Here is a 24,874-nt window from a genome sequence, read left to right as displayed (position 1 = left end):
CCTCGTCCGATGAAAGCGGGAAAGGGTGGGAAAAAGGGCGGCACTCGTAGAAATAGGAAAAAAAAAAGGAAAAACAGTCCGCGGGATCGATATTGAACTGCGGAAAAAAGGAGGGCGGGAAAGAACGAAAGTGGAAAAAGGAAGAAATGGAGGAAGGCGAGCCGGGAGCTTTGAGGAACGACAGTATGCTGACGATAAAATGAGATTTTCAATACCTTGCCTGGAAAATATTATGGAGATATTCGTCGTTCTCGTCTAGACGGATGAATCCATTATTTTCGCGGATTATATCAATATTAAGCGTTAACCGATTCCCCCATGGGATCGAATACGCAATATCGCTGTAAAATTATTCTGCCGACTAACGCGCTCGCGCGCGAGCCGTCGTCGTTGCCGCGCCGACCGCGAATAATTTTCGATTCGCGAGAATTTCTTTTTTTTTTTTTTTGAGAAAAGAAGCATCTTATATAAGCATCTTTCTCGTATATCGCGCGCATAGGCGGGCGTTCCGTATTTAAATTCTCTTTTCATCGTATGCACGTTAGAGCTCGTGGCTGCTCTAAATCGGATTATCGCCGTCGCACAATTTTAATCTGTGGCGGAAAAGGTTGATTAAGAGGTAATTAAGATACAACTTGTACGACGAGACCTTTGCGCCAGGTGCGCGAGAATGCACCATGAATAAAATTAGAAAACCAAGTGAGATCGGTTTCAGCGAGAGACTACAAAGTATTTTCAGTTTTTACGCACGTCGAGCTGTCACGATAATGACGATCGAAAAAGTAAAAATTTACAAAACGAAGACGATAAAAAAAAAAAAATAAATAACACGTCGCCGGATGAGCGAGTTGTTGTCTTATCCAAAAAATTGTGCGTTTCGAAGCAAATCCAATCGGACGAAAAATTGGAAGTTCGACGTTCTCGCTACGAAAATGTTGCAAAATTCGAGAAAAAAATTGTGTCAACGAGACCGAACAAAAGATAATATTTTATTCTGAAGATCGTGGAATATAACTTCTTCTCTAGCTACGTGGTGAAAAGGGAAGAACGAACGCCTGGAAATGACGAGCGTACGAAGGAAGAAAAAAACCAAGGAGAAATATCAGGATCGATATTCGACCCGGAAAAAGGAGCAGCGGCAGAATGGGGAAAGGGCAGAGAGGCGGTGCAGAGAGGTAGGGGGCAAGGGGGAAACTCTGTGCCGAAGAGGTAGGGGCACGGAAGAGAGGGCGGGGGGGAGGGAGGGAGGATCAGGAAGAAAAGTGAGAAAAAGGAAGCGCCGCACATCGCGGAACCCCGGGCTGCACTTTGAAGAAACGTACAATGGCGAAACGCTTCCTCCTAATATTTACAGAAAGACATTCGCGTAAGTCGCAAAAAACGTTCCCTTTTTCCGAACAGTAACAAACAGAACTCGACGCCTTCTCTCTCTCTCCCTTTCTCTCTCTCTCTCTCTCTCTCTCGATAAAAAAAAAAGTTCACGGCGCGCGTATCATGCATCGAGATTCAATCGTCGAGGAGGCGAGTAAAAAGCAATCGAGAGAGCGGATAATAATTTCGGAGGAACAAACATACATTGACGGAAAACTTGCGATCGATCGTCTTTCGATACGAAAAGGTATGCAATGTAACACACGATGACGCGTCCAACTAATACGGGACTGTGTTGCACTCGAGAGATATATATCTTGCGCGGAAATCCCGACGTCCCGCGCACACTTTCCGCCGAACTTCCGTAATTCGATTCTGTAATACGAAAAGTTGGCCCGATGACACGGATGAAAAGTTTCCGAAGTTGGTCCGATGACACGGATAAAAAACCGACCCGGAGACTACCTGATCTGAGGGACTACCCTTTCTCTTTCGTCCCCTCCTCCTTATCTGCGTCCGAGAGAAGTAAATCCTTTCGTGACGTCGCGCGAATGTTTCCTAATACGGATTCAATGATCAATCGATCAATCAGCGCGCGTAACGAGGCGCGAGAACCCCGTTTTCCGACCCGTGAAAATCGGGGCGACAATTCGCGCGAGCGTGTCTCTTTCACGCTTTGCGCGTTGATCATGATCGATTGATCGAGATCGCACAGCCAACGTACGAAACGACTGTGTCAAACAACACTGTGTTGTGTTATTGTGTCCGCGACGCGGATATTGCCGGGACAAATTAGCGACGTGCGGTTTATATGACGTGGCATATTTTATTTCATTACAATTTGGTAAACGCGATAAAATGCATGTGTATGTTTCTAAGCGCAGACATAAATACAGGATCAATTGCGGAAATAGATAGAATCGAAATCCGAAGCGCATTACGCGCTAATTTAATCTATACACACGAGCCACATTAAAAATAATTAAACAGAAAACGAAGCCGTGGCGTGTTGAATGGCGGTTAAAACTGCAGTGTCCTTAATAGCACACATTAGCGTTCGAGAGTTAATTCAAGCTTCGAGCTGCTCGCGAGAGGGTGTGTGTGAGAGAGAGAGAGAGAGAGAAAGAGACCACTGAATGATCGCGTTATCGTATCAAAACTAATGAGATTTCGCACGAATCAACGATTTCACTGGCGCGTTCCGGACTGGCGGACGATGTTGCTTTAGCATAAATTAACAGTATTAGTATTAAAGTGCCTCGCGCACGTCTCTCGGAATTGACCGTCGGCGATTATCAGCGTCGAGCGCGAACTGAACGAGCATAATAAATCCTACGGCCGTGAGGCAAAATGGAATCGAGCGATGGCAATTCTCGCACGTATCATTTTACGCGGCGTTTCGGCAGCGGCAGGTGAACACAACCAGACGAGCTCGTCTTGTTTGTCGGACGAGAATTCTCAGACACCTGCCGCGGCAAGATCGCGCGCGCGCGCGCGCGCATCTTTCGCACAAAAAGTGCAAAAAGCGCGAATCAATCAGATCGCGTCTTTGTGCAACAGCAAGCTCAGAACTTCAAATTCTCCGTGTATGTCATTCGTTATGGATTTAATTTTTTTTTTCTTCCTCTCATTGTAGAAAAACGGATCGGGTTTTTCTCTCTCCCCCGCGATGACCATTATTTAATAATACATAGAGAAATTCTCGGGAGAGAATCTCGCGCAAGCGGAGAATAGATGAGGAAACAACAGACGCAACGGCGGTAACGATTGTAACGTCTGAAATAATTGTGCGGCATTCACGGCCCGGTGAACGAAAAATCTATTGCAAAGTTTTTCCAGTGTGTGTGAGTTTTGCTTTCGCGGTGTATCTTCGCGTCGATAAATCAAACGCGAAATACACGCTCAGGCGTGTCGAATTTCGCGATAGTAAAACTAATGTCTCGTCAGAGATTGCGGGCGATGCGTGTACACGCGCGCGGTGTCCGTGGTGTGTATGCGAGCGCGGGGGAGGTGGTGTGTGCGCGCGTACTTTTGATGGGCCGTGCCCATCGTTCGGCCTACAATTAATTCCCGTAACGTGCTCGTGAAGAGAGAATAAATAAAAAAAAAAAAAAAAAAAAAAAATTGTAAATAATAACGCGGGAGCTCGTTCGTTTTTTCTCCACGAGAAATATGGCAGACGCATGAGATTTGTATAGCGCGCGATGTGTACGAGGGGGATTGTTAAATGAATTCCATCCTGAGAGGAGAGAAAAGGAGAGGGAGGAAGAGGGAGATATCCGCGCGATCTCTCGACCCACGGAAAATTCAAGGGATTTCACATCAAGCCCCCAAAATCTTGAAGGCGAGGCAAAAACGTTTCCGCGCGTCTATCAGTTTTCCGCAACGAATTACTCGCGTTGCAAAAAATACGTGTTCTCCGCACGCCTCTTTTTTCCGCGCAGAAAACTTTCGAGTATGAAAGAGAAAAAAAAATAGACGAGAAGAAGTGCACGGATGTCACACGCTGCTTATCTGTGTGAAAACCGTCTCGCTGATGAACGAACTCGTGTCGTGTGTCGTACAGAAAAAAAAAAAAGAAACGCGGCTTGAGACAAACGTCGCTCAATTCCGAGTCTCGCTGCGCGAGAAATGTTTGGCGTCTCGAGGAGGAGGCTCGGAACAGACCGTATCGAGTAGAACCACTTGTACGGGAGGCCGAGAGTACATATACATCGCGGGGAGACGTCATCGCGGCCATTAGAAGGTACCCGATCTCGTTCTCTTCGGTCGCATCCGACCGCCACTGTCCTCGCGAGGGAGGGTCCGTCCTGTACGAGTCCCCCCAGGCCGCGTTGCTTCGCCGTGAGAATTTTACGAGACAAACGTCCGTCTGTGTCTCAGCGCGTTACAGCCTCGCCGCGCGCTCTACTCGACGTCGTTTTTCTTATACGCGCGCTTTACTCGTCGTCGTCGTCGTCGTCGTCGTCGTCGTCGTCGTCTCTCGTGAATACGACGCAGCAGCGCCACGTCGCCTAGTGCCAAGTGCTTCCTCCTAGACAGGAAGCATCCTCTCGAGACGTACTCGCGCGCATCCCGGGACCCTTCGCGGATACGTCGTGCATTTTTGACAACAGCCGTCCGAGGCTTTCCTACGTCACTTACGGCGGGAGAGAGAGAGAGAGAGAGAAAAAAAAAGGTGGTTACTTGGAGGTCGTTACACACACATTCACAGGAATTTCCCTTCTCCTCCTCCTTTCCGCTAACGGGGGTGTTCCGCATTTATAGAAAAGCAACGTTTGATTTTCCGTTGACGTTTTCAACGGTGCGCGCGCGCGCTCGCGCTCGCGCGTCGCGACGCAGTGACATTATACACGTCGAGAAATTCGAGAATCAACTTTTTCCATCCCGTCTGCTCGCGCGCGGGAGTGAGATTTTCCATAGACGATCCCTCGTCGCAATTTTACTTCCTCTCCGTTACCCTCCGCTGGCTGCACATCCTCCCCTTCCCCCCGTTCGTCGTCTGGATGCAGAGAATGCACCGACTGTTGTACGAGAGAGCTCGTACGCGAGGGAGGGAGGGCGACGGGAGGCGCGTAGACGAATAAAGGCAACGTTGCGAGCGGGGCCGGGTGGGAACGAGCGGGGGGATGGTTTAGCGTCTCCGCTATTCCTCCCCCGTCGAGCAGGTCGCGCGCTGAGTGCGCTGGTAAAACAGCCCCTTAAAACGGTTTTACTGCCGCGCACGGGGCGCAACGACGTCTAGACGCCAGGACCGTAAAGTTTGACCTACTCACCCCCGACCGGCACTCGCCCCCTCACGCTTTCGTCTCCTTTTACCGCCTTCGCCATCCTTTTTCATTCTATCTCTCTTTCTCTCTCTCTCTCTCGTTCGAGTAAAGCTCGGGAGACATCAGCCGGCGTCCCTTAACTCCGTGTACTGTGGACCTTGAGAAGTAGGCCAAAGGGTTGCACTTCGTGAAAGACACTTCTAACCTTATACGGGCGCTCGACCCTTCTTTTTCAATCTTTTGAAAGAGAGAGAGAGCAAAGCGACCAACACGGTTTTACTGATTGACGCGTCGAAAGGTCAAATTTATTTATTTATTTTAGGAAGTTTTGTTGTAAGATTGCAAACACGATTTCTTAGTCTTTGTTGAACGAAGTAGAAGATTCTATTTCAAATAAAAATTAACTTTGTTTTTTTTTACGTTTTCAAAATTTTCAAACAAAGATACGCTCGCGTGCGAATGTTTGCGCATTTTAATGGACTCGCTTTTTGCCATAAATTTTCGAAAACAACGCTTTGACATTTGCTGCTTTGGTTCAACAGTTCGCAACAGCTCTCCAATCCATTGAGAACATTTCTCAATGAAGCTATATAAGGATTTCGTAGCCTACGCACCATTGACTTCGAGAAACGAAGGGTTGCTTTGCCCCACTGTGCCAACAAAGAGAGAGAGAAAGAGAGAGAAGGGTCGTAATGCCGATTGACTGTTCCATACCCCCAGACACTTCGCTTTAGACACGCGGCGATGCATCTTTATCGGAGGGAATTTCTATCGGTGCCGTCTTTGATCCTCTATAAAATATATGCATAGACGTATTCGCGGTGACAAAACACCAACTTCGAAAAATACTACTCGCGATATACACAATTTTACATTCCGCCGCTCATAAGTTGATTTCTCGCAGTGCATTTTCGGAGAAAAGGAGCAACGGAGAAACAAAATTTTCCTTCCTTACTTCTTATTGTGTCTCCCGTTGCTCGGCAAATTTTGTGTGTGTGTGTGTGTGTGTGTGTGTGTGTTTGTGTGTATTCCATCCTCTTTCGTACTACCCCCTTTCGCGCGACTTTAATCCGCATGAATAGATGAGGAAACTGGGGCAAAGGGTTACTCGTGAACACACACACAGAGGGGTGGGCGCAGCGCGGAAGATCTCGACCCTTCAGGAATTTCATTTCGACGTGTCTTCACCTACGCGACTCGTTTCTCAACGTATTTTCATTCAAGACGCTATCAGACCTCGTATAGTCAAGAACGATCGGTCGAAAAGCGATCGACTATATTTCGCGCTGAGAAGTGGAATTTCATTCTATTCCGGAATTCTCTCACGAATACATTTTTTTTTTTTTTTTTTTTTTTTTTTCCATCATCTCATGCGTCGCATCGAGAGGGCGAATATTTTGCTTGCCGCAAACAAATTCCGCGCGGGACATATTTTTACCGACAAATTCTATCGGCGGCGACAAATAGACACTGTTATCGTCGAGATAGTGAATTTTTCGGTTTTTTTTTCTGTCGTGAAACAATTTCGATCGAGAGCTAGCGTTCCCGCGCGTAGACACGTTGTAATACACACACATACGCGATTACTGTGATCTATTGTGTCTTATAACGTTATTACTAAATTATTTCTATTTTTTAGCGCATATTACAGCGAATATACCAAATTATTTAATTATATTCTCCTGACGTTAATTGCTTTTTTTTTTTTTTGTTTTTAAAGTGTTGCGCGTTAACAAACACGATTGCGGCGCTTTTTGGAGTCGGGGTTTTTTGAAATAACGTTTAAAGGGTGCAACGCGCGCAACGTCGACATCCGCGCTCGCCCTTGAGTTTATGCAAGCCGGAAAACTCGGTCAAACGAAAAGTTGGACCTAAAGGGAGTCACGTGGCCCTTTTGAAAACCGCTCCCGAGTGCTCCCCACGGTTCGCAGAATTTCCGAGAGTGTTCAAGTATCCTGCGGGAACCTTTTAGCGTTAATTGCAAATTTTTTTTGATTTTCCGCAAACGGAAATTGCGCCGTTAGCGCGGTGAAAAACTTTTCTTGATGAAACGCTGAAAAAATCCCCCTTTCCGCAATACATACACGGACATCTGTACGTTCGCGACTGATGATAATTCATCCGTGCGCGGAGATTCGGCGGAAATAACGTGTGCTCATTCGCGTTGGAATAAAGTTAAGACTTGGAAAAAAAAAAACACACACACATTAACCGTTATATCGCGAATTGTAAGATAAGAAAACGAAGACTAAGAAGAAGAAGAAGAAGAAATGTTTCCAACATTTGCCGGGAAAAGAGCAATTTTTCGCCGCGCGTGTGGAGGAGAAACCGTTCGCGGAGAACGCATTGATCCATCGGCGCGCATCGCGCGCGCTCGCCGAAACGATTCCATCCTCCAAGCGAGGAAATATCCCTCGGCGAGTTTTTACAGCGCGGAAAAGTGCAACGCGCGCGGCCTGCACTATTTCCTCCCGGTGGCGCGCCTGGTTCTCCGGAAGAACCACCTTCCCCCTTTCCCCCCTCCTCTCTCCCGTTCCGTCTCTCGGAATACGACTCGGTGGTTAGTGCCGAAAAAAGGAGAACCGCCGCGAGGTTTCTTTCAAATAATTCTCCACGCGCGCTCTTCTCCCCCAAACGAGCTTTCTACCCGCCGCAGAAGCTTTTTGCGGGCAACACGAGAATTTCTTTCGCCGCTGTGCTCTCGAGGAGCGAGGGCGAAACGATTCCCCAGTTAAAGGACAAAGGTCCGTTTAATTGAATACGCGCGCGCGCGGCTTGATTCGCGATACGCGGGAGAGACAATTGTAGGTTAATTCTTTAATGTATTTTAATGAGCACACACCGACGAGATATTTGTAACAAAAAAAGAAAAACGTTTCTGCTATTTTTGTCGCGTAGTTTTTCTTAATTTTTTTTTTTTTTAAATTAACTACACGTGTTCTTTTAATACAATAATAATATGCGTTTTTGTGCCGGTGATCATCATATACTTACGCAAATGCTGTTTTTTTCACGATATATTCAACGTTAACATTACACATCTGCTTCGCGTTGATTTTTATAACGATCCTGTTCGAGCATACAAATGTTATAATTTGCGATTGGAATCGAGCGAGAGACACGGAGGAAAAAACCTTAAACAAGACGTATGTTTCATTACGTCTCAGCGACGGAAAACGTTTTCTCGCTCGCGCGCTTGTAAAACGTAATTCTATCTACTCTCCTAAAATGAGCGCGCATGTAAATTCCAATGACGTGTTCTCTCACGTAGAACGTTCTTCTCTGGCAAAGCCGGTCACCACGTGTCGTCACCGCCACCCTTCCCGAATCGAGTCAAGTCGGAAAGAGAAACATGCGGTAATGAGCACTATAGGGAAAAGTAAACCTGCAGCTAGGGTGAAAGACCTCGCGCGCGCGCGCGCGTTTAAAGTCGTTCGCGCGTGTGCGAGAGAAGTTTGGAATGGGTGAAAATAAAATTTATCTTTTTTTCCCTTTCTCCCCCTCGTCCGCAGCGTGAAACGCAATTTCGGCGGGATCGAAAATTTCCGACGCGCGATCCGAAGCTCGAGAAAGTTTCGCAATTGTACGGTTTAAAGACTTTAAAGTGTCGATTCTATTATTTTATAGAGCGAACAAAGGTTTAACACGCGCTGAGCGCGTTACGCGCTTAGTTTGATGTCGATGAATTTTTATTGACGGGAGTTGGTTAATATTGTCGCCGTTTTTTTTTTCGTTTTTTATCAAACGCGCGTCTCGGACGGTAAAATCTCGAGTAAGGTTCAGGGCGGGGTTAATAAGACGGCGATAAAAGCCGTCGTTGAATGACAGATAAACGTCGGATGCGACGAGAGATGTGTTTTCCAGCGCGAACGCTGGGGTATTCGGTCGCAGAAGCTGCAAAAAGGAGAGCGCGTGAGAGAACACCCGGGGGGTGAGGAAGAGGGGTGCGATATGGCGGCGGAGGTGGCGGCGTAGGAGATTGGAGATCGCAGTACGTAGAGACAGGCAGACGTATAGGTTTATGGGTTTCCGCGGCCTGGTCGCGGCCATTCCGCGCGTCTGGAGCTCGGCTACTTTCCCCAAACCCCTTTTCCCCACCCGATTCCCCAACCGTTCTCCCGTCGACTCCTCGCAGCAGCCCCTGTCGCGGCGGAATCGACGGGGGTGGTTGTAAAAATTTTACTGCGAATTGTCTGCAGACCCGACCCGACGCTCGACGTTACGACCGGGAAAAATAGGAAACCCCCGGGAAACCAACGGAAAAACTCGTCTGGGTCAGATCTCCTCTCCCTGTGTCTCTCCCCCGCTCTCTTCCCTCCCCCCCCCGCGCGCGCGTGCACCATTTGGGTCAGCGATCTTATCATCCCCCGGCGATGATGATATCCGCCGCGTGGTCTCGTTCCGAAGGATCGCATTCTTAAATTTTATCGACTCCGAAGGTGCTAAGAATGTCGTTTCATATTCCTTTCGGTCTATTTAAAAGCATCGCGTCGGCTGAGAGTTTAATCTGTAGATTGTGTCAATGCTGTCGAGACGGGTAAAAATAATTTCGCGATTTCAGGTTGACGATTTAAAAATGCGACCACGGACCACTGCGTTTCGAAGATTTATATGTATTTGATTCTCGTTTGTTTTTTTCTTTAATTACACAATAAATTCGATATCTGTTACCATTTCGCTCGCTTCCAAAGGCTATTTTGACGTTCTTGAAAAACAAAAAAAAAGGCCATTAAGACTTTTCTATCGAATGTAAAGGAGGTTGGGGTCAAATGTCGGATGGCGATAGGAGAGAGCTATGAAAATTCCAGACGATCACTTATCAAAAAACTGGCGTATCTTAAGCGGCTTGTTGGGCAACCGAGATGACGCGTGAAGAGAGCGAGAAACGCCACCAATCTGGGGCCAACTGTTGAATTTTATCACTCTCGGTGTCCCTTCCCCCTTCTCTCTCTCTCTCTCTCTCTCTCTCTCTTTCTGTCTCTTTCTCCTTCTGTCTCTCTTTCAGCACTCAGCGTGTTTCTGGGGCAGGCTGAGGGCGAGGTGAGAGGGAGGAGCCGGGAGGGAAACGAGAATCATGGACCACATGTGCCTAGTTGGCCACCCTTGCGCTCTTCCAAGCCTAAACGACAAAAAAAGCCACGAAAGCGATATGGTTCCACTGTGACTGACACTCTGTGGGAAGACACGTGTGTCTTGCGTATATTCCTAAATGAATAGCGACGTCGGAGGGTCTTTAACCGGAGATAAGTCGGGTGGGGAAGACACTTAGCGGGGAACGTTGCCTCGAAGACGGTCGAAAAACTTCTTCTCAATGAGGGAAACTTCTCACTCTCCGCTGCTATCGCGTCCGATAGGTTTTGTGATTCGTGAGATTTTCGCGCGAGCGCGATTTTTTTTTGCGCGCAATTTAAAATCGCACGAATCTTTCGGAAAAATATAACGCGCGCAGTCGTCGAGTTGCGTATCGAAGTTTACAATCTGAGTGATTCGCTTTTTTCAACGACCGAGATCGAATAAATAAATAAACTAATTAATTAAACAATTAAACGATTTGAGAATGAAATTGAATTTCCGTTATATATACTTTATCATCGCGAAACTACGGAATAACTAAGTCCGCGTTTAACCATTCTCATTCTCTTGAAACTTTAATGTTCTAATTTCTGATATCAAGTGGCCCCTTCAATTAAGCTATCTATTAAATTTCCGCTATTAAATGGGCTCGACTTCGCATTTATTAGAGGATACATCTCTATTATCCGGATTTTTTTTTCGAGCGTAAAATATATCGGCGTGGAAATCCGTAAAAATCTTATTATAAGATATCTCTTTTATAGCCGAGCATTTTTCAGTCAGGGAGGAAAAAAAAATCGGTTTTTCCTTCCAAATCTCTTCGGTCGGTTTTTCAATATTCAGTTTCTTCGAGACACGTGAAACCATCGGGTAAGCTGGTGGTCACTCCGTTCGTTCGTTCGTTCGTTCGTTCGTTCGTTCGTTCGTTCGTTCGTTCGTTCGTTCGTATCTCGTAATTCGTGGATTGCTGCTATTGACACGCGAGATAGCCGTTCGACGCGCGGGGTTCCCTCCCCCTCCTTCCCTCTTTCTCTCCGAGCCACGTGTGTCACGTGTGCCGCGTGTAACCCTTGAACAGCCCGAGTTTTACCAGCTGTCAGCGTCCTATCGGACGGAGTAACCGTCGAGCGTTCATCGGCGAGACGATCTCCAGTCCTGCTCTATCAGAGTGGAAATCCGAGCTTCTGGTCGGGTTACCGCGGAACGACGGCCCGGGCTTCGTTTCTTCACTCCCTTCTTTCGCGTCATTCCTGGAATCCCGCGTGTCCATTGGGACTCGTTTGGGGTCGGGAACTCCTTTTCTCCAAGACATTTCTGTCACTCCGCGAGGCGACAGGTTCCTCTCGATCGCGAATCGTCGAACCTGCGAAACTTTTTGTTCGCAGATTCTGTTATCGGTCCGGAGAGATTCTGTTATCGGTACGAGACGGTGTTACAACATCGACGGATGCGTGTAGTTTCTCTTTCACTTTGCGCACAAAAGCGGCTCGTTAAAAACAAAAACAAAAAGGTTTTGCGAAATAGCGGACGACTTGAGAGAAATAATTCGCTAAAGTGATACGCGATAAAAACGCACTTGTGCGCGCGAGAGCTTCACCTATTGGAGTGATATAATCTTTTTTTAAATTTCTGCGTTCCTGTGAACTTTTGTAAATTTTCTCTTCGGATGAGTTTTGTCGTTCTTATCAATCCTTGCTGTTTGTGTGTAGATTAAATTCTCAATTGAGTAAACTCTCGAAATCGGCTGATAAATGGGATGTGCATAATTTAAGTGGATACATCTTGTATCGGAAGACGAGGCGAAAGGCCGTAGTTATAGATCGACAGAGCGAATTTCCATCCGTTCCGCTCGCTACGTACAAGCAAGACAGCCTCCGTAGTTTCTACTATATGTAATGTACCAATATAATTTGCATTCGACTCGTTACGAGATTTATACGTAACGCGTATACGCAGGCCAAGACTGTCTTATCTGCATAATACGCGAGAGAATTGTATAGCCACTGTCGCCGTCCGAAAATTAGTTGAGAGTTATCTTGATTTTGATGAAAAATATGTGTTGCGAAACGCAAATAAGTGTTTTTTTTTTTTTTTTTTTTTCATTTCTCTCTTCATCTCTCTCTTATCGCGAGCTAAACCGGACGGCACGCGGGATTGCGTTTTAAAAATCGCTCTCGCGCGCCTACATCGCAACGCGGATCTCGGGACCACGTGCATCCGCAGTAAACAAACCGCATCGTCGGGGCGACGAACAAAATGCGGCGTCTCGAATGAGCCCGCGAGTCGCGTAACTCGCGCGACGATAAGATCGCGAAGATATCGATGGGACAAAAACAATTCTGCTCTCCAAGACTTTTTTACGATCCTCCTTCCAGGAGTCGGCCCGCGCCGCGACGCCGCGTCGCGACGCGCGAGCAAAGAAAAAGAATGACGTCACGCCGGGCTAGTTCGTTGGGCTAGGTCGTGGCACTCCTTGCATCCCGCCCCCTTTACCTCCCCGGAACACCACCGCCGCCTCAACCATCGACTTCTCTGCCCGTCCTCCTCCTACGAACGGCGCGCGACCCCTTGCCACCCCCCTCGTCGCTCCCGTCGTGCCGAAAAAAGCAAGGCTCGCAAAAGGACGCCCGGCGTCGTGGCGCTCTTTGGCTGATCAATACCCGCCGCCTCGTACGCGGACGGACGGTCACGCATGTGCACGGTGTGGGCCGCTCTCTTTCTCTTTCTTTCCCTTTCCGTTTTGGTCCCGCTTTTTCCAACCCCCCTTCACCTTCGCGCCGTTCTTCGCCATCCCTCTCTTTAAATGTCTGTCCTTCTCCTCATCTCTCAGCCTCATCCCTTTTCTTCCTCCCTCGTGTCGTTCCACTCGTCTTTCCCGATTGTCTCTTTTCTTCCCTCTCTTTTTCTCTCTCTCTCTTTCTCTCTTTCTCTCTCTCTTTTTCGCTCTCACTCTTTCTTTCTCATCCCCGCCGCGTCCCCTTTCTCTTGTTATCTCTTCGTCTTTCGCGCGCTCTCGATTTTTCTCCTTTCACCGTACCCCGATTTTTCCTCTCCCTCGTGCCTGTCCGCCATCCTTCTTCCGCTCGCCCTCCTCCGCCGGCTCCTCTCTTCCACCCCTTCCCGTCTCCGCTCCATCTTCCTCCCGTTCCTCTCTCTACATACCCCCGCCGCCTCCGTAGAGACGGCCCGATTTTTTCCTCCCGTTTCCTCGGCTCCGGTATTTTTTACACCTTTTTTCTCCCCCCTCCTCCAACGGCTGCCCATGCGCCGCTCCCCGCCATCGGAATACCGCCTCGAGCATCCGCTCCATCTCCCTCTTTCTCTCTTTCTTTCTCTTTCTTTCTCTCTTTTTTTCTCCCTCTTTCTCTCTTTTTCTCTCGTGTCGCACATACGCACATGATCTCTCTCGCCCCTCCTCCCGTCTATCCTCCACCCTTTTCCTCCTCTCGTTCGCCCACCTCTCTCCTCCCTTTCATTTTTCCCTGCCTTCCACCCCCGCCTCTTCTTTTACCCGGCTCCTATCTTTTTGATTTTTTTTTTCACGACTACCCGACCACCTACCGACGCCGCGCGTCGGCATCCTTTTTCTATCGGGACGCTCTTCTCGACCATCGGCTCGACCACGTACTCACGTACGTGCGCACACGCGCGTACACGCGCGCGTATGCCTCACGGCGAGCGCGCGCGGGGGAGGAAGAGACGGAGAGATAAAGAAGGGCGTAAAGGGAGTTGGACGCGGGAGGAAAAGGAGGACCGAGGGGTGCACACACGAAGAGAAAGAGCGGGTGTGGGTGAGAGTGGGTGGTTGAGTGTGGGACGAGCGATGTGGGGAGGAAAGGGGGAGTGGAGGAGGGGGATGAAACTGGCTGCAGTGTGCCTGGATGCGAGCTAAAATGTATTTTTTTCTTCTTTCTCTATATCTTCCCTTCGAGCGAACCGTGGTAGGTTGGATTACCAATCCAGAGCTGCCTCTGGCACGTTCTTCTCTGTCGAGCACGTAGGGCGCTCTCTGGACGTAAGGGCTCGGCGGGAGCCCGGCGTATACGTACGTACGTACGTACTTCGGAGTACGTATCGTTGATACCTGTATGGAAAATTATTCAGCTGAATTTTACACGCCCGCGTACACGCATATCAAATTACAGCCGGATTCAATTGTTTGTAGTGCTCGCGATGTACTTATGCTCGCGTTTCGATATCTACTCGAAAAAAAGAAAGAAGGAAGAAAAAACGACCGTAATTTTTTAGCGCGCTGTATAATTTATTTATTTTCTAGGTTTTTTATCCACCCCTTTTTTTTGTATTTGCGAATTACCGAAATAACAATGGATTGTGCAAGGACTGATTGAAATCTGCTTTTCGTAAATATCGAAAAGTACATGTTCGCGATTATTAGCAAACGGTCTCTCTCTCTCTCTCTCTTTCTCTCTCTCTCTCTCTCTCTCTCTCTCTCTCTCAATCGACTTTCAATGTTTGGTTAATTCGCTGAACAAACTCGTCGGACGCGGCCTCGTCAAAGAATATCAAGACTCGTTCGATTTTTATTCATTAGATGGGAGACGCGCGCATTATTCGGATATTGTCGCGCGCCAGGTGGAATTCTGATTGCATAACCGCGCGTCGTCACGACGAGCGAGAGCGGGCGGATGATGTACCATCTGTCGAAGCGCGCAGTAAATGTGATCGTCCCCCGCACTTTGGCACACACCCCCGTTCCTTCCCCCCCCGTCTTTTTCCCCGTGAACGGAGTCGATTGCTCTCAGAAAGAACTTGCTGGTGCGCGTCTCTTCCACCTACTTCGACTTCTCCGGTTTCCCCTCTTTAAAATAGATACGGATCGTATCCCACGTACTTCCGCTGTAAGTCATTTCACACAACCCTCCCCTCTCGTCACAATCTCCGGATGGGTGCTCGTCGTCGTCGTCGTCGTCGTCGTCGTCGTCGTCGTCGTCACTCGTCCCCGATCCAGAAACTACGCGTAACTTTGCCCTTATTCGGGCGCTCGCGAGGTTCCGACAGATCGGTTCGTTTGACGAGCCACCTGTGGCACAGAAAGGGCTACTTTCACCCCGGGTCCTTCTCCAGGACATACATAATCTCGTTCCCTTTTTCGACACATACGACGTTCGCTCAACCCGCGTCGCGATCTCTCCCTGACCTACGGTCGCGCATATTTACGAGGCCGCCGTAAAAATCGTCCTGACTCAAATACGTTTTTCGCATATTGCGCGGCGCGAATGAACTTGATTTTTCACGGCTGTCGCGCGTCTCACGGCGCAAATTTTCATATCGTTGTGCTCGCACAGACGTGTTTTTTTATATTGCGCGAATATACAACAAAGACAGACACTATGACGTTTACGAATTATCGTTCGTAATGAGTCGCTTTCGCGGATATCGCGTATTCCGCGCTCAAATCCTCTTTATTTGCCCGGAGTATTCCCGCCGGATCAAAACTAACTTGAAAGAAGAAAGTAGTGGTTCGAACTTTCGGTTTACTAGAGGCACAGAGAAAGAGAGAAAAAGAATCCGCTCCGAATTTCTATAGGGGTGGCGTGTGTACGCGACCTGGCGCTAGCTTCGTCGAGGTGCGGAAGGTCATGCCGGGGGATGTGGTTTCGAGGGTCGTGGGAAGGGAAACGGGGTCATTCTTCGATGGCTCTTGCGGTCGCTCTTTCTCTCTCTCTCTCTCTCTCTCTCCCTCTCTCTCTCTCTCTGTGCGTGCCGTTGGACCATCGCAAGGTGGCGTGGTCCGCCGATTAATCCCGTGCGGAAGCGCGTTTTTGAATCTCCGAAGGCGGACGATAATTAGCGGAACGTCGGGGGTAATTTACGACGAACGAAACGGGGGAAGCATATGCGCGCCAATCTGAAGATACACGATATTTCGACAATATCGTGCATTTATGCCTCCCCTCTTTTAATTGCGTCTTTCTCTCCGAGAGAGCAGAGGGAGAGGAAAGCGGGAAAAAAATATATTGTTAGTTACAATCGATTAGCGAAGATATTCGTTTTGGTTTTACTTTTTTTACATTCTGCAAAATGATTAACAACATTGAAGTTGAAGACACTCAACGTCTCTAACGTGCTCTCTCTCTTTTTCTGTGTTACAGCAATGCGCCCCGCACGACAAGGAAAGCGACTACTGGGGTGGCGGCCGGGGCGCGAAACAAGGTTACGAGGTGAGACAACCCACTTCGAAATATTTTAGTGGCCTATTTCATATACATGACCGTCGTGCTAATTCTACTTGGTGAAGCGCAGCACTTTCTGTTGCAGGCGAAAATGAACGCGGACCATGGTCAACTGCAGAAGGGTGAGTCTTTCTCTGAAAGCTTTTCTTTCGATTGTTGAACGCAGAGATTTTTTGTCACACCGATTGTGACGATTCTGTGTTTTGCGATTCGAAATTATTCGCAAAATTATCGCGTAATTCGTTCAAAATCGAAGAAATTGCATTATTACTGACGCAGAAATAAGACGATTCGATATTGGACGAGAGATAATGACTTTGTAACCATCTACGTGTCTAATCCGAATATAATGGAGAGAGATATATATCCCGTTTCTTCTGTGTGTCATCGATAATTCTTCCATTATAAATGTTCGCACGTAAGAAAATTTTATTCCTCGGCTTTCGTTTCGCGAATGCAATTTTAACAGACTTATAACTGAAAGTTCTCGCTGAGGATTTTGAGACACACTTAAAAATCCCAGAACGCGTGAAAAATTAAAGCTCGCGAACGTTTTTACAATCGAAATCGATAGTGAATTTTTGAAATACGCGAAGTCAAATAAAAGTGATTAATACGTCTGTGATTTCTCCTTTGCTAAGAATTTTGTTTGTCTAAAAAATGGGGAATCGTCGCGGTTAAATGTGAAGGCTTCGATCTCTCCCTTTCTCTTGGAAACGCTCACCCGAGGTCTCGGTTGACGTCGTGACCTCGCGTCAGATGCAAACCACTTCCTGAGACCTAAGACCGCCGGCCGAAGAAGAATCGATTGTGCCCGCGCTGCGTAACGTAAGATCGCTCCTCAGGAGCGAGAGAGAGAGAGAGAGAGCGAAAAAGTCAGAGTAATCCGAACGGGGACGCTGAGCTACGAACGAACTTCGGCAGCACATACGTGTAATCGCCGTGAATTTATCGCCGAATTCTTCGCGGACATAATTTTTGCCAAAACTACCCAATATTTTATCCAATATGTTTTTGTTATTTCTAGTGATGATAATTTTATTCGCAATAATCTGTAAACAACGTGCATACAAGATAAATCGCAAACTAAATTTATATATATACACTATACATCCTAAAAACTCGATCCTCGATCCTAAAAACTTCAAAACATAATTTCTGCTAAAACCGCGCCTAATATTTTATCCGTTGTTGTTTGCAGATAATTCTATTCGCGATAATCCATAAACTCGCACGACGCGTTGTAAGATAAATCGCGAACTTCGAAATAAGTAATTTGTACATACATCTTGATCCTGAAAAAAAAACTTCCAAATACACAGCAAAAAACATTACGTCCGCCGAAATCTTTGCGGACATAATTTAGATCAAAACTGCCTAATATTTTATCCGTTGTTGTTTATAGTGGCAATAATTTTATTCGTAATAATCTATAAACAATACGCGGTTTATGTAAGATAAATTGCAAACTTGAACGTAAATAATTTATGCATCTTGATTCTAAAAACAAAGTTTTAAAATAAACATTAATTTATATTTCTCGCAGATACTGAATTATTCATGTACTTTGTGAAATGTACAAACAAGAACTTCGGAATTTAACTTGTTTTTTATACAAATCTCAATCTTTCTTTACTTGAATCTGTTTGTAAACATTGCTCGATCGTCTTTCATTTCGCGTCGCGCAAACACGACGTTAGAATTTGAAATTCTAATGAGACCGGCACGTGTGACACGGTGGTGATGTTATCGAGGAGTTTTAATAAATCGAATTCCGTTTATTTTATTTTATTTATTTTTTTTTCTGTGATTGGTTGTTTTGCTTCTCCTCCTCGTCAGGAAAGATTAAGCAATCGATGTCGTTTTCGTCTCGTAAAAGGAGAAGCACGCGTGCGTGTGTTTTTCACTGCCAATGGCACGCGCACTAGATCCGACCTGGGTTGGCCATTTACGAGATAAGCTCCGGCCACCCTTCCATTCTCGTCAGGATCGACGGACTCTCGTCAGTGATTCATGCCGTAGAGAAACGCGAACCTGTCAGGTGTTCACCGGAGAGGAGGACAGAAAAAAAAAAGTTGCGCCGCAACATTTCCCTCGATATTGCCTTGTAATTTGACGCGTTTTGCTTCCGCGACAAATATTATTCCAACAACATCTGACGCGTCATCGTTCATATTACGTCGGCTATTCAGCATAACAGCGTGAAAAGTTCCTTTTTATCGAATGAAATTTATCACGCGCTTCGTTATCTCTATAGCGCTCGTTTTTTTTTTTTTTTTTTTTTTTTTTTTTTATTCACACGTTTTGTCGCTGAAACACGAGTAGAGCCTGAAATTTCGTTATTACAAGTAATTTTTTTAATTTTATTAAGAAAATTGACAATATTGCGCGGTTGTTTTACTTCTTTTTGTTTTTATTTTAGTTTTAATTTTAATTTTTCTGTTTTTCCTAATTCGCGCCGCGTATCGCCGCGAGCGCGGCGAGTTCGCACGCGCGATCATCGTCGCATCGCGTGTCTCAGATCCGAGAATTTTCATCGACTGTTCGCGCTTCGTCTGCCCAAACGGCCAGTCCCGAACGGGCCTCTGAAATTAGCCGTCGTCCGTATACGCGGCAATCGCGCGTAAGGATCGGACTATTCGTTAATGCACGGATCGCATGACGTTGAAATTTTCGGAGATCCCCCCTGCCGTGTGAGAGAAGAGGAGACGACGTGTGGGACGACGACGATGACGAAGAAAGCCTCGAGGCTTCTTCTTTTGCTCGCGCTCGTCTCATTATCGTATTCGCTCGTCAAGTAATACGAATCTCGCTCGTTTCTTCGCGTTGTGTCGGCACGGCGGCTCCGTACGCGCCAACTACGGGCAAACGCGCGGACCGAAATCGCGTGTGATTCAATCGGGTCCCGACGTGTTTCGATGAGTCGATTTACATATAGACACTCTGTAAAGATGATCGATGTGTGATGCACGCGCTGTTTCTCACGTGACAATTCCTGTCGGAAGTCTGCCACGTCGATAAACGGCGAAACGGCGTATCTCCGAGTATAGAGTTTTTATGAATCGGATTTTTATATTAATCGCGTCCGAGTTTCGCAATCTCATTTGCCTTTGAGATTTTTATGGAACGAATACGAAAAATTATCGGATTCGATACGATCTTCGACGTTTTTTTTTTTTTTTTTATTCAAATTTTTATCCCTAACGTCGCGAAACGTCTTCGGAAATGCGATGTTTTTGATCGAACAGATGGAAATCTCGGAATTATTATTCAAAACATTGCGACGAGATTGCGTCACGCGAACGTTCCCTCCGCTCGCCGTGTCTCTACGACAAGCCGTTAAACGCGTCTGGCAAACGGTCTGTAATGAGAGAATTAGTGTGTGAGCACATCTCTCGCGCGCAACCAAATCCGGCGCGGCTCTTTCTTCGACGGCTCGCTTGTTACGACGTTAACGATCGAAGGGTGTCCGTGATATGCGGCGGCTTTCACTTACCTCTCTCGTGATTTGTATCCTCTCGATCATTCCTCGTAATTATTAGATCTTCCTTGCTCGAGCCGTTATAGGGGCGGGGAATCGGATTACGCTAATCTCGACCAGAGAGAGAAGGAGATTGTGCAAAAAGCTCGTCTTGAACTTCCGTCTCTCAGCTGCGTATCTTAATGGAGATGTTTTTTTTTTTTTTTTTATTCGTAATAAGTAGCGAGAGAGGATACCTTCTTGATAATTTTACTAGCGGCTTGGGAAGAAAATCGTGTCAGTCTCTCGCGGTACTTTGTGTCATAATTGCACAAATGAGACACATGTTTTTTTTTTGCGAGCGAGAGAGGAAACGGGGAAGAGCGCGTTACTGTTTTTTTTTTTTTATTTTTTTTTATTTTTAATAACGGATGCTCTATCTCCGCTTCTACGTCCTCTCTTGCGGTTCTTTTCGCGCGAAACACGCGAGGCAACGAATTACACATCGCGTTCGAATCGAGGGGAGAGGAGCAACAGCGAATCAAACTCGTAAACAGATCGATAAAAATCCGGCTGTTTTACGTAAACAGACATGCGCGAATAATCGCGCATTTTCGTCGGATTTCGAACACGTGATCGCTCATTGTCATCGAGTTAGCTCGCAACGCGGTAACAATTCCCGTAGTTTTGCCGTCTTATTAGCATAACGACGGTTGGAAAAAAAATGCGTTCTTGTTAAAATTCAAAGAACGAAAAAAAAACCAGTTGCACAGCAATAACTCGAAAGAGCAACCAAAGCGTCGCCCATCATACCGTTGCGCGAAGAGAGGAACAGCGTTTTGGAAATGTGCTGTCGCTGTTGCAACATGCAATACGTTGCGACAACAGCGAAATATTCCCGCGTCGCGTGTCGGAAATTAATTAATTGTTTTACGAACGAGCGGCGATTCAATTTGGTGAATCATTTGTTCTTCCTAGTGTGGATTCCGAGCGAGAGATACTGCTAAACGTGTTAAAACTGTACCTGAGTCTGTTACTTCGTGCTGTCGGCGTGAACATTTTACAAAATCGTCATCCACGCACAACGTCTCCAGAGATGTTGTCGAAAAAGCCGTAAAATCGGACAGCGGGAATTTGAAATTTGCATCCGCAAGGACTCCGGGGAGGGTAAATGTACATACCGAAATGTAACAGGACTTATTCATAAAGGACAGTTTTGTTTGGCGCAGTATTTTATGTCCTTTTTTTCAGAAATATAAAAAAAACTTTATTGCCGTATTTCGAACTGGTTCAGTTCCTTTCTACATAACGGTTCGGCTTTTGTCTTCGCGTCGGAAAACCTTTTCACCCTTTTCGGCGTTTTTATGCAAAAACTCGAACGAGACAAGCGAGCGGTTGTAAATTATCAAGTATTTTCCCAAGTTTTGGAAAAATCTTAACGACCGTTGCATTCAAACAGTTTTCGGGACTTGCGTGTACACAAAGTCGTCCCACATATATAATTCTTTGTGTACGTGTATATAAAAATAAAACGTCATATTTAAAACGTATGTATTAATAAAACAATTTTACGTCTTTGAAAGAAAACGACCTTGAAATGAAGACACACGCTATTCTGTGTGTAATTTTTTTCCCTCCCCTTCACAAAAAAAAACACTTTAGCCGTGATGTAATAATTATTGTCTCTCTAAATCGTTTATTCCGTTCTCATCCGAAGGAAATCGACGACAGGGATGATTCCCGTAGTCTGGAACGTTGTCTCGTCGCTGTCTGGCGATCGTCTGGTTTCCGCGATCGTTGCTTCGGATGTTTTTACGGCTCTTTCACTCTCGCTTTCCTTTCCCTATACCCTTATTCTCCCCGCGTGTCGGTCTGACGGTTTTTCCGCAGATTTTACCATGAGCAAAGTCTCCTCTCTCCCTTTCCCTTCCCTCTTTCTCTCTCTCTCTCTTTCTCTCTCATTCTCCCTTCATGTTCGCGTTTTACGATGTCGTTCCGCGATTTTATATCGCCCCATTGCAGCGCGCCATCGATCACGAGCGAGTCGATTCTCTCTCTTTCTCTCTTGCGAGAGATCGCCCTCGAGAAAACGATCTTTAAAACGCTCGCGACTCGGGTGGTTGAGCGCGCCGTTCGCGGTGATATCGGATCTTGCGTAACTTGCCGTCGGTCGTAACGCATTGAAATTGATTTGTTTAATACGTTACACAAACGAGGAGAGAAAAACTAATGACGCCTATTTTCTGTCAATATTACGTCAGAAATATCGCGAGCGGCGATAAATAAATTTTGCGACAGAGAGGAAAGGGGGACAAAAAGGACCCTGTCCTGTGAATTTAAATAATCTCGCGCGCGCGCGTCGATGGTCTTGTGAACGAAACTATTCCGTAAGCGTAAAACGGCGCGGTATCATGTTGCGGCGACATTATCAAATGGATTTCGCGTTGGGGAATTAATTCCGTCACTCGGCCCTTCCATTATTATTGCCGCGAATTATTATCGCGCGTTTATGAACCTCCTGTCATTCTCTCTCTCTCTCTCTCTCTCTTTCTCTCGCGCGCGCGCACGCTTTTAACCTTCGTCACCGAAAATCGTGTACCTTCGCGATTGGATAATCGATAACCGAGGGAGACTCAATAATTCCGCTGGTGATTTATTTTTTATTACCCGTCCGTTTAGAATTGTCTGTTCGACGTCAATGAAATCATCATGTTTCCTACGAAATAAAAACTCAAAGCGACGGGGAGAGAGCGATTTATATTCCGATATCTTTCTTGATATCTTCTCTCGATACGCGTACGCGCGTTAATTCCCGTATTTTCATGGTGGTCGTATAGTAGCACATCGAGGTTTTACGAAAAGAATATTTGTATTGAAAAATTGTTTTCGGGACATCTACATTTGACAACCCAATCACGTCGTTCGTTTTATGTAAACGCGCTCACACATGCAAATGTTACGTCGTGTATTTCAAATTTATGAGGTAAGAGGAAGTAAATTTTACATGGTTTTTGTAGATGTAAATTATATCGGGAGCTATAAATATTATTGTCACTACTGTGTGGTCCGCATCATATGACGCGGATTAAAGTGTGTCCGAATCGGCGTCGTAACGCGACGCCGAAACGAGGTTAGCGAGAGATCGTTTTTCTTCGCGCGAATCCCGAAACGTCTTTCTCTTCATTGCGTGCGAAAAGTTTCCGCTCGCAAACAAGCGAGCGCATGTGCGGAAAATTTTTCGTGTCGTCTGAAAAGACGTATGGAAAACAGGTTTTTGAGAAGCGCGTCTTCGATAAAGAAAAGAAGATGCCTTCTCCTCTATTTTTCGGCGCCAACCGGTTTTTGTAACAATATAAATAAAATTATTTTCGTAAATAACTCGAACGAAGATATATGTGTATGCACTGTGTGGTGTCCGGACGCGCGTCCGCGCTAGGTCAATCGATTTGCTACCGCGAGGAGCTTAAAAATCGTTCCCGGGACCGGTTCGACGTATACAAATATATACACACGTAGCACAATGGCAGTTTAATGCTGGCGGGGCGAACCTATGGTCGCGATGACCTCGCCGCTTCTCCGCGCGCGCGGCTAGCTGCTGCATCCGACTTCTATTTTGGCCGTCACTCCGTCTCCGGATCTTTTAGCCGGAATAATAGCTCTCGACGTGCGTTGAGACTCTCTCTTTCTCTCTCTCTCTTTCTCTCTCTCTCTCTCTCTCTCTCTCTCTCTCTCTCTCTCTCTCTCTCTCTNTCTCTCTCTCTCTCTCTCTCTCTCTCTCTCTCTCTCTCTCTCTCTCTCTCTCTCTCTCTCTCTCTTTCTCGTCTCTACAAAAACGCGTATACGTTGGTGTGCGCAAATCGCGTGTGGGAAACGTTGATGTATTTCGTACGCGTGAACTTTGTTGTTGTTATTATGATTCCTTATATTTTAATATTCATCTCTCTCTCTCTCTCTCTCTCTCTTCTTTTCTCTCTCCTCTTCGCCATATTTCCAAATCGCGCGCCAAAGTGCGCCAAGTGATTTAAAGTGGCGGCGATTAAATTAAATCGTTCGGACTTGGGCATCTTACGTATTACGCGCGTCCATATGGATGATGCATTTGTCAATTCACCGATAGACGTCACGGTCGTTTGCGAGTAAAATCTTTTTTATGTTAATTATTATTCTTTTGTAAAGTGTGGTAATTTGTCTGATGTTTTTTTTGTTTTTTGTTTTTGATAGTCTCTCTCGTGACAAATGTGAGCGATCAATCAACGTGCTGTAATAAAAAAATCGTCGATACGTTGGAGTAATATTAAATATCGTGACAAAATTAAGCCTCGAATTTTGCTGTCTCTCTTAGTTTTAGTTTTCGTTAATTTTTTCTCTTTAGTCTTCATAATTAGCATTTCGTTAATTTCTTTATCTACTACTCATTTTTCATACTTTTTTCTTTTGTTTATTATTTCGATTATTGTTCTTTTTCGTTTATGTTGCGCTTGAGGGGACTTTCCCAAAGCGCCTAATAAATAAAACAACATATTTGATCTCTCTCTCTTTCTCTCTCTCTCTCTCTCTTTCTCTTTGTATTTTCACTTTATTTTTATTCTTTTATTTTCACTTTTATTTTTATTCTTCATTTTCATTAATTGTTATTTTCTCTTTTTTCATTTTACAATGTTAATTTTCCACATTTTTGTTTGTTTATTATTTTTGATGAATTCTTTTGTTTATGTTGAGAGGATTTTCGTAAAACGCCTAACAAATAAAACCATGTATCTTATGTCTCGGGAAAATTGACGGAACACACAATAGCGCGTTGTTGAGATATAATTTTTAGCTTTTAACTTTTCTCGGCGATTCTCCTCTCGGTGGCGCGTGCGCGGAAATGGCACAGACAGTGTCCTCGGCGTCGAAAACTCTTGAGGAAGTTTTTTTTTACGCGAAGAAGACGTTGTATTTCTCGTCGACAGATAGAAAAATATAGAAGAGGGTTGAAGTGTGCGCGCACACACGTACGCGTGTAA

At 46.0% G+C, this 24,874-nt stretch overlaps 1 protein-coding gene across 3 annotated transcripts in view; it reads left to right on the top strand.

Moving 5' to 3' along the window:
- LOC109853099 (zinc finger protein rotund-like) overlaps positions 1–24,874 on the top strand; it is a 138,811-nt gene that overhangs the window by 55,249 nt on the left and 58,688 nt on the right. For 2 of the 3 annotated variants that reach the window (XM_020424853.1, XM_020424857.1), the window contains exons 2-3: positions 16,328–16,396; positions 16,479–16,530. In XM_020424853.1, the coding sequence (XP_020280442.1) occupies positions 16,328–16,396; positions 16,479–16,530 (121 nt within the window). The remainder of the gene's footprint in view (positions 1–16,327; positions 16,397–16,478; positions 16,531–24,874) is intronic. The other variant, XM_020424856.1, reaches the window with a different exon arrangement.

Source organism: Pseudomyrmex gracilis, unplaced genomic scaffold (genome assembly GCF_002006095.1).
Source record: "Pseudomyrmex gracilis isolate BER0280 unplaced genomic scaffold, ASM200609v1 scaffold_43, whole genome shotgun sequence".
Taxonomy (NCBI): Eukaryota; Metazoa; Arthropoda; class Insecta; order Hymenoptera; family Formicidae; genus Pseudomyrmex; species Pseudomyrmex gracilis.
This window is presented reverse-complemented; position numbering and strand designations above follow the sequence as displayed.